The sequence below is a fragment of the Spinacia oleracea genome, chromosome 5 (assembly GCF_020520425.1).
Source record: "Spinacia oleracea cultivar Varoflay chromosome 5, BTI_SOV_V1, whole genome shotgun sequence".
Classification (NCBI taxonomy): Eukaryota; Viridiplantae; Streptophyta; class Magnoliopsida; order Caryophyllales; family Amaranthaceae; genus Spinacia; species Spinacia oleracea.
In genome coordinates this window covers 7,911,820-7,921,333 of record NC_079491.1, presented here as the reverse complement: position 1 = coordinate 7,921,333, position 9,514 = coordinate 7,911,820, and the positions used below count along the sequence as shown (strand labels likewise).

The following is a 9,514-nucleotide window of genomic DNA, read 5'->3' as shown; positions in this document are numbered from 1 at the left end:
AGGAAGAGGGAGGCAGACTATGTGATGAGCAAGATGAGAAGACCTATTAGTGTGAAATGTGAAGTGTGGGTTGTAATCCTAGTGGTTCTGTTTTTTTTTTATCTGGTTTGTTTTAAGTTAAGTGGGTTAAGTGGGTAGGTAAAATGTAATGATCTGCACTAATGAAATGTAATGAAGACTTTAAATTCAATAAAATCTAACCTCATGGTCTTTTTTCTAATCTTCTAGCCATTGCAAGATCCTGCAATGCTTGGCTTGATATTGTGTGTCCTTGACTTGGTTGAGTCTGTGACAATGGGAAGTCATGTGCAGGGAAGGAGTAGATGGTTTGCTCACCCCCATGATCAGAATAGAAAGCTGCAGGAGGTCTTTGCCTCTGTGGTGTGGGGAAGTGTTGTGATATAGGCTGCATTAATTAAAACAAATTAGGAACAAGTTGGCTTCAGTACAGTAAAGGGGGTGTGCAATGACAGTAGTAATGTAATTGTCCTTGAAAATTAAAAATAAAAAAAGCTATAAACAAGCTGGATCATCATAAGCTTGACAAAAGAGGGGCCACCACCAGCGCCACCACCACCCACCCCTGCATGGCCTCCACCACCAGCTACTCCTCCTCCTTGAAAAGGAGGGGGAAGCCGTCAAAGTAGACGGTCATGTCCTTGTCCATCCAGGCGTGGAAGTCACGGCCATCATTGTCAATGATGTCCATGATCACCCACTCCCGCAGCCACGCGCGGTAGCATCCTTGAGGGTAGTGGTATGGGAGGCGGTACCGCAACTTGGCCCACCTACGCCACTGCTTGCATACCATCTGCACAGCAGCCTGCCCCTCCCAGTCCAGCTTCGTGAAGATCTGGGTGATGAGGATGTCTTGATGATGGCAAAGGGGGTGTGCCTCCCTTAAAGCAAGGTCTCCTAAAGTCAAAGTAACGGCCAAAGTCAATAAAACAGTAAATTAAGAAACCCTAATTATTATACGGAATCTAGATTAAAATACTTCCAAATTAAACAATAGTTTAAATAAACACCATTTTCAAGAACATGCAAGCATCAATTCGAATTAATCAAACTCTGTTTTTTATTTAAGTGAATAAAAAACAGTAAGTGAAACCCTAATTACTACAAAATCTAATTTAAATTAATTCCAAATTACGCAACAATTGTATAATTTAACATATTAAACACCATTTTCAAGAACATGCAAGCATCAATTCGAATTAATCAAACTCTGTTTTTTATTTAAGTGAATCAAAAACAGTAAGTGAAACCCTAATTACTACAAAATCTAGTTTAAATTAATTCCAAATTACGCAACAATTGTATAATTTAACATATTAAACACCATTTTCAAGAACATGCAAGCATCAATTCGAATTAATCAAACTCTGTTTTTTATTTAAGTGAATCAAAAACAGTAAGTGAAACCCTAATTACTACAAAATCTAGTTTAAATTAATTCCAAATTACGCAACAATTGTATAATTTAACATATTAAACACCATTTTCAAGAACATGCAAGCATCAATTCGAATTAAATATTGGAAAGTAAAAACGGACGAAACCCTAATTCCAACTTCAATTGATAAATTATGCAAAATCAGCCCACGATTGTTTAAATTAACATATAAAACACCACAATCAAGATAATGCATGCTCCAATTTTGGGAAAAAGTTACTTAACAAAAAAAGCCCTAATTTATCATGGCTCAACTGCAAACATTTATTGAAAAAACCGACAAATTGAATGAAAATACCTTCGTCCCATCTGGAAATTCTTGTTCTCTTGGGGGTGCGACATTCCCACTTATCAGCAGTCCTCTTTCCTGATACGCAAGAACCCATTTTTGCAGAAAACTCAGAGTAATAACTTCAAATTCTCTTAAGTGTTTGAGTGAGTAAATGGCAAAAAGACAACTGAGAGTGAAAATGGGGGGGGACCATATAAATAGGAAGTGAAAAGGGGGGAAATAGGGTTGGGAACAGTAAAAAATTACCGCCAAAACATTATTAGGAAGGAACCAGAAAAACCGAGAGAAGTTGGAAGGTTTCCACGTGTACACATTGAAAAAGTAAGTTGAAACCTCTAAGTAATTGGAAAAGGCTTCTTTTCATCAAAATCATCTGTTTTCAATCATTAATCTACGTGTATATTAATTCTCCTTTTATTTTAATAATTTTTAATATTATTATATTCATTTTAACGGCCGTTAATGACGGAAAACAAAAAGCAGCGTTTTCCATCCATTTTGAGGGACCTAAATGCTCCTTTTAAAACTTGAGGGACCTAACTACTCCTTTTGGCAAAGTTTAGGGACCTTCACTACAGTTTACTCTTAATCAGAATTTACTCACCCTTCTTCTTCATCTTTACTCGATCCTCTCTAACCAGAGAAGTTGTCCCTCACCAAGTCACCATGTGACCATGGTAGATATTTCTCTCTCCTCTCAACCAACCTTTTCAGTTTTTGCAAGGCTTCTTCTTTCCATTCTATCCTCTCTGATATTTTTCTTTCGAATTAATGGCGTTTTTTCCATTTGAAGGATACCTTGGAAGATTTGTCTCCTACCGAATTTCTGACAGCAAACTGATAGAGAGTCAGCCATGTATACGGAGACGGATCTTCCATTTGGTAAGAGATTATTGCATATTTTATGGTCGAATTCCAAATTATATTTGCTACTTATTTGATGTATAGTATGTGGGTGATTGGAATCTGTTATTTAAGTTGTAGTCGCACCTTCCATGTCATGATTTCTGGGTTAGGGTTTAGATTTGGAGGAGTGATCTAGGGTTTTTAGCTACTAAAAGATTGTATATTTGTTGATTATTTGGGTCTAATTTCCGAATTGTGTACAGAGAAATGGACGGGGGGTGATGTCGGCGATCCCTTGACCGTGTAGCATTCGGTGAGCCGTGACAAAGAAGCGGTCGCGGGGTGGTGGTGGGTTTGTTTAGATATCGACTCCTAACTTTTCAGGTTCGTTATAAATTTTGTTGGATTTTGGGGGAAATTGTTGGTAACATTGTTTTGATTTGTTGAAATGTTAGGTATTGAGCTTGTTGTAGTCGGAAATGATATCCGATGGGAACCAATTCATCTTGGATGGAAGGTTTAGGTTGTGTGCTGTGTTATCATGTTGTAAGAGTTGACTTATGGTTAATTTGGTGATAATGTGTATTCTTTAAACTTTAGTAAGTCAAGGGCTTCCATGATAAATTATGTCATGAAATGATTCAAATGAACAGTGGTTGAACCTGCATTTTATCTTCATAATGTTAATATATTAAAGTTAAGTGGTAGGTTGATACAAAACTTATTTTCTAAACATTTAGCGAGTCTTTTGATCAATTCCTTAATTCAAACTCATTAACCTTGAATTTTGGGCAATAATTTGGACTACATTTGATTTAGCATGTTTACTCAGGGTAATAAGTATAAGAGTTTAATTTACCTGCTATTTTGAAATGATGATTACATCCCAAGTTTTCAGTAGATATTTGTCAATCATAGAAGTACTATTTTTTATACTTGATGGTTGTGCTTTTTAGCTTTCTCAGAGTTGTTGGGATCTATGACTAATTAAAAACTTCTAAATTTGCAACAGAAGATAAACTTCTAGCTTATTATCAACGACAATCATGGAATAATTGATCTTGATAAAAGAATACGGATTTGTTTTCAGCCATTTTCGCCTTCATAACGTCTGCACTTTTGCTGATATTTGTATTTATTCTTGCTGTATTCATCAAAACTTTCTCCGGTTAGTCTATTCGCAGTCCAAACTATCCACCAGTAAAGGGAACAATCTTTCACCAACTGTTCTACTTCAATAAATTGTATGATCAACAAACTGGGACTGCTAGAAGACATCCCACCTTTCGGCTGTTAGCGCCAGACCAGAGTGAATTTTACACTACTGATGTCAGAAACATAAAAAACATTCTGAAAACAAGCTTTGATAAGTATGCGAAAGGCAAGTATAATAGAGATATACTTATTGGTCTGTTTGGGGAAGGAATCGTTCCTGTTGATGGAGATAAGTGGAGGCAGCAGAGGAATCTTTCGGGATTTGAGTTCTCAGCTCGGGTATTGAGAGATTTCAGCTGTGTTTTCAGAAGAAATGCTGCAAAATTTGTCAGGATTATTTCGCAGATTTCTAAGGCAAATGACATCTTATACATTCATGTAAGTGTTAACTAAACATTGATTCTGCTTTTCTGATCTGATTGCTTCAGTTTTATGTTTTATAATCCCTTGTCTGTAGGTTGTTGTTTCAATTTGAAACAACACAGAAACAAATCTGCTAATCTCTTTTATATTGTGGCCAGTTGGAAATTTTCTCAAAGGCACTGACTTCTTGTTGCAGTTATTTAGTAACAGCAAACATTATCTGAATAGACATTCTTAAGACAGTTTGATTGTTTAGCCTGGTCAAAGATGAAAGAAATATGAACTGGTTTGTCTATGCCTCTATGATACATTGTTCTGTTAGGATGATTACAAGACGAAAAATGTCATTCCAAAAATAAAGAGTTTGGGATACCGAAAATACAAAAACTTATACATGACAGATCTTGTGTATAAGACCAACTTCTTGATAAATAGTTGTATTTAAAATAAAATAGTTACACATTGTGATCAAATAGTTATACTCTACAATTAATTAATTAAATAGGTACACTTAATTTCTAATCAGATTGTTATATTTTCTAATTAAATTAATTACAAGTTTCACTATATAGTTATGTTTTTTAATGATGAATCGACGGTCTTATGTACAATTTTATTCCCATGTGTTTCGATCTATGAGGCTGTTTGTTAGGCTTTAGCAACATTATATTGAAGAAGTGGAAGTAGCAAACATGGATTGTGGTGATAAGGCATGATGTCCCACAGGCCTTGCTGACAAAAACATGATATAAGTTCTGTACCCAAATATTCTAACTCAGCCAAGACTCACTGTTGTAGGATTTATATGATCTGCATGTTCATATTTAAATAAACGGATCACAACTTAAAATGTTAATTGTTGTTTAATACGGAGAAATACACTAGGAACATCATGAATTAAGTGCTGGTAGTGGAGTAGCTATCTCGATTTCCGAGTAATATTTTACCTATCTTTAATTGTTAATAGGTTTAAACATATATTGGTCAGGATAGCTCAGTTGGTAGAGCAGAGGAAAAATTGTCATTGACTCACCAGTTCAATTCTGGTTCCTGACATGTTCCTTTTGAGGACAAACTTTTGCTATGATTCTGCTGATTTTGTAAAGTTTTGTGATTGATTTAGATTCTATAGATATCAATCTTGTATTTATTGATTGGTAATTTTAGTTTGGTTGTGATTATGTATGTATGTATGTGATATCTCTGTCAGTATTGCTCGTTTAATCCGATCTTTCGCACAATTTTGGATATGATATTTCTGAGAGTATGATGGTTGGACATAATTTGTTCATTGTTTATTGGTGCTGATCGATTGATTATTTTCTGTTTGTAGTTTTACTTGAGAAGACATTGTGGGTAAGGAAAAGATTCATATCAGTAATTTGGTGGTCATGTCGATTCTGGAAAGTCAACCATCACTTATCACTTGATCTACAAGTTTGGAGGTATTGACAAGCGTGTGATCGAGAGATTTGAGAAGGAAGCTGCTGAGATGAACAAGAGTCCTTCAAGTATGCTTGGGTTCTTAACAAACTAAAGGATGAGCGTGAACGTGGTATTACCATTGATATGGCCTTGTGGAAGTTAGAGACCAACATGTACAACTGCACTGTGATCGATGCCTCTGGACACAGAGATATCAAGCGTGTATATGTGACATCTGACTCCAAGAAAGACCCTGCTAAGGAGGCAACCAACTTCAATGCTCAGGTCATCCTCATGAACCACCCTGGCCGGATTGGAAATGGATACGCCCCAAAACTTATGTTGAGGGTTTACAAACATACATCAAGAAGACAACTTATGTTAGTGGATGTCTGTATGTGGCTTGTGAGTCCAATTCAACGTTTAATGAAGCCCTCCTTGTGGCTGAAATGTCTGATTATGTTATCTTAACTGTTGGCTTGGACTTGACCCAAGAAACAGAAGATAAAGACCGCATTACTCTTCTTCTTCCTGGCAAACAGATGGACCTTTTATCTTTGGTCGCTTCTGTTAGCAGAAAACACATAATATTAGTCCTCACTGGGGGTGGACCCCTTGATGTCTCGTTTGCTGAAGCAGATTCACGAATTGCTAGAATTCTTTGGATTGGGTATCCTGGTGAAACCGGGGGTGAAGCACTCGCTGAAGTAATCTTTGGTGATTATAATCCAGGTTAGGAATAAGAAATATCATCTTTGATTTCCTCTTTAAATTTTGGTGTAGATGAATATAAAAGGTTGTTTTTCCTCTTCCCTTTTCCTTTCTCCTTTTCAGTCATCCCATTTGTCTTTCCTATGAGTGTCAGAAGTTGGTGGAGACTTTCTCCCAGTACCCACTAATTCCGAGGATAATTCTTATTTGAGTTGTTTGGTGCAATATTTGATGCTTAGTTTAGCATGCTGATGTGAGTGGTTTGGATTACATAATGTTGTGTTTCTTTGACATATTTTGACTTGAAGATTTTTGGTCATAAATTCACAGAGCACTCTTTCTCCGTGATTGAATCAGCCTTTGTTGGATTCTTACGGGGAACGACAAACTGTTGGATTCTTACGGGGAACGACAAACTGTTGTAATTAGGTCCATCTGTATACAAGATTTATTAATTCAGGATATGAGTTTCTTTCACAAATATGGAAACAATGGAGACATAAGTAGCCAAGTCTTGAGTTATGCGCTGCTTATTCAACATTAGTTTACTCTTTATTTTTTTATATCTTCATGAATTAAAGTACGTGATTTATATTGTTCATTCTAACTTTTTGTGCTTTTGTGAGTTAGGTTAATAATTATATCCCCAACATGGCAACATTTTTCAGCGGTCTTGTTGTTAGATTTAGCCGTTGTTGCCAGATTTTGCTCATCACTTTAGCAACATGGCCAATTGTTGTTGCAGCAGCAGGAATTTCAAATATATTCCTTCACAGGCTTGCGGAGAATATACAGGATGCATATGCAGAGGCATCAAGCATTGCGGAGTAGATTATTTATTGTTTTCTTTAGAACCAACTCTTGAATAGAGAAACTAGAATTGTGTTAATCAAATAGTCAAGTGAAGATCAAATTTTCTTTGGTTTGTGATTTTTTAGGTGTGTGGCGTACGTGATTTTATGTCGGTTTCCATGATAGCCTTCATTGTAGGAAAAAAGAGCAAGTGTCAAAATCTTGTTCTATAACTTTATTGTGTAGGGCATGTAGACCATATGCATTTCTTTTCCCATAGTTGGATTGACTGTATACTGTCTTTTCGCTTGTAATTTTAATGTACTCGAGTGGTTGTTGTTAGGAGACTTAATACACATAATTTTGTATCTATGGACTGTAGCATTACCTTGCTTCTGTGTACAAGGGTGGCTACTTTTTGTTAGCATTACCTAGCATTACTCCGGCGAAGTCATCCGCAAATTCGAGATCCTGGAGAGAGGAATTGGGGAGAGGTTAGAGGAGAGAGAAAAATGGAGAGAGGTTAGAGGAGAGAGAAAATGGCAAAAAATCTGGGCAGGTAATATAAATAGAGCGTGTTTCTTTTATTAAGAAACGCCGTCGTTTCATGTAGTATGCATGTAGAGATACATGTATACCTATGCATCCATTAATAATTATTGTGCCATGCATCATTATTTTGTTAGATGGTGGTATACTTCTAGCCAAATATCTGTTACTGAAATCATTACAAGTTCTTCTGCACTATGCCTCGTGCTCTCATTCAGTCATTTGGGTTTTGATAATGTGTGTACATTTCTTGTGCGATTTTACCTCTACCTTGCACTTCATTCATGGATTTTGATTGTTTTGTGCTTTATCTTGCTGTTATTATGCAGGTTGTGGCTGATTTTGATTTCTAAATCTTATCAAGATCAATATCAGGACCAGTACATAGTGACATCTACACTAATATCAGGACCAGTACATTTCTAAATCTGATTTTGATTGCTGTTATTATGCATTTTTCCACTCTCTTTATATTACAAAAATGTTAATCCAGAAAATCATAACAAGAGACTTTCACTCTTTACCCCCAAAAAATTTGAACAAGTTCAACACTTTCGGATTTTGAATCGACAACCAGATCAACTAGACAGACCCCTGAAATATACTTTTCAAACATTCTATCAATTCCCTGGGAACATATAAGAGTGTATGAGGATCTGAGTGTATGATAACAAGCAGGCATCAAACATCAAAAATTCTCTTAAAAACTACCCACCAATACTTCACCAGAGTTTAAGTGTTTATAATTCAACACTAGAGAAAAACTTAATAATTAATGTAGGCATTTAAAGTATGATTATCTCAAGACAAGCATGTATGTAATGAGATTCAATTGGAGGTGGCATTTTTTATATTTTTAGAATTAAATTTACTTTCATGTCGAACTATAGCACCATATTCCTTTAACATTAATGAGAGCATATAAAAATCAACATAGTTGACCACACTTCCACCAATACGTGTTATAGTCCATTACTCCATTGACAAGGATACATAATCATAAATTTTTCCATAAACAAATCCCCATCTCTATCTCTAAATTTAGAGACCTTAAGAACAACTAAACAATCATTATGACCTATGAATCATAAATTCACAATATAAACATAATTCAGCATCAAAGTGACACATTCTTACAAAAACCCTTGAAATTCACAGGCATAATTCCGCACACACACAAAGAAATTTTAATATGTGAATATAACAGATCTACAATTTTTTTTAATAAAACTCTAAAGATAGGATAAGATGTATACGAAATTACCTCAAGAACAAAGAAATCGTACTCCAAGTCTTGAGCTTCTTCTAGATCAGAAAATACCACATCCTTAAGTTTTTCTTGTTGATTGAGAGGGGGTTTCTTGTTGAAGAAGAACGTAACCGTGTGAGAGAAAACGAGTTGTGAAGGGACCGGAGTGACCGGGGGTCTGATTGTATTTCTGGTTGAGAGTTGAAACCCTAGAGGGAGAGGCGGAGAACCCGAAGAGGGAGAGGCGAGAAGATTAGGGTTCTGATTGATGAAGTTGAATGCGAGATATTGATATTACAGAAACTTTCTTGTCAGGCCGCCTGACGCTCACGCGCACGTCAGACTACTGCTTATCCCACGCGCGCGTGAGATCACGCGCACTATATGAAAGCAATTTTTTCTCTCTTCTCATTTCTTATGTTCTTCTAAATGATTCATTTCTCTCTCCCTCTCCCCTCTCCTGGTTCAACGCTCCTCAAACCCTCCGCCTCTTTCCCCCAGATCTCCTCCACCAAGAAGCTCCAATCGCCAAACCACCACCACTTACACCATGGTCGTCGCCTGGCGCAGCCGAAACGCCAATCGATATCTCTCCTCTCCTCTCAACGTGCAAAAC

General features: G+C 36.4%; 2 protein-coding genes across 6 annotated transcripts; one reads left to right on the top strand and one right to left on the bottom strand.

Moving 5' to 3' along the window:
- Positions 1 to 201: 201 nt before the first annotated feature.
- On the bottom strand, positions 202 to 9,188 carry LOC130460953 (uncharacterized). Its single transcript, XM_056828796.1, has 5 exons — positions 8,914 to 9,188; positions 7,532 to 7,571; positions 1,755 to 1,823; positions 789 to 915; positions 202 to 406 (listed from the first exon to the last, which is right to left on the bottom strand). Exons 2-5 carry the CDS (start codon positions 7,536 to 7,538, stop codon positions 217 to 219), a joined length of 393 nt encoding a protein of 130 aa, XP_056684774.1. The 5' UTR covers positions 7,539 to 7,571; positions 8,914 to 9,188; the 3' UTR covers positions 202 to 216.
- On the top strand, positions 2,217 to 7,472 carry LOC110788134 (probable beta-D-xylosidase 6). 5 transcript variants are annotated; one of them, XR_008921191.1, is made up of 6 exons: positions 2,217 to 2,425; positions 2,542 to 2,630; positions 2,858 to 2,978; positions 3,768 to 4,187; positions 5,506 to 6,329; positions 7,054 to 7,472. XR_008921191.1 is itself a non-coding variant. In XM_056828797.1 (3 exons), the coding sequence occupies exons 2-3, from the start codon at positions 6,047 to 6,049 to the stop codon at positions 7,137 to 7,139; spliced, it is 369 nt and encodes a 122-aa protein (XP_056684775.1). In that variant the 5' UTR covers positions 2,985 to 4,187; positions 5,506 to 6,046; the 3' UTR covers positions 7,140 to 7,472. The 5 variants fall into 5 exon arrangements, 1 of the variants encoding a protein (XP_056684775.1); XR_008921190.1 differs by having other exon boundaries at positions 6,939 to 7,472; XR_008921189.1 differs by having other exon boundaries at positions 5,506 to 7,472.
- Positions 9,189 to 9,514: the final 326 nt, after the last annotated feature.

Coding starts and splice junctions, on each gene's coding strand:
- LOC130460953 (XM_056828796.1), bottom strand. Junction 916..1,754: donor AATTTCCAGATGGGACGAAG/GTATTTTCATTC, acceptor CTTTGACTTTAG/GAGACCTTGCTTTAAGGGAG. Junction 407..788: donor GTATGCAAGCAGTGGCGTAG/GTGGGCCAAGTT, acceptor TAATTAATGCAG/CCTATATCACAACACTTCCC.
- LOC110788134 (XM_056828797.1), top strand. CDS start 6,047: ATGTCTGATTATGTTATCTTAACTGTTGGCTTGGACTTGACCCAAGAA. Junction 6,330..7,053: donor CTTTGGTGATTATAATCCAG/GTTAGGAATAAG, acceptor TTGTTGTTGCAG/CAGCAGGAATTTCAAATATA.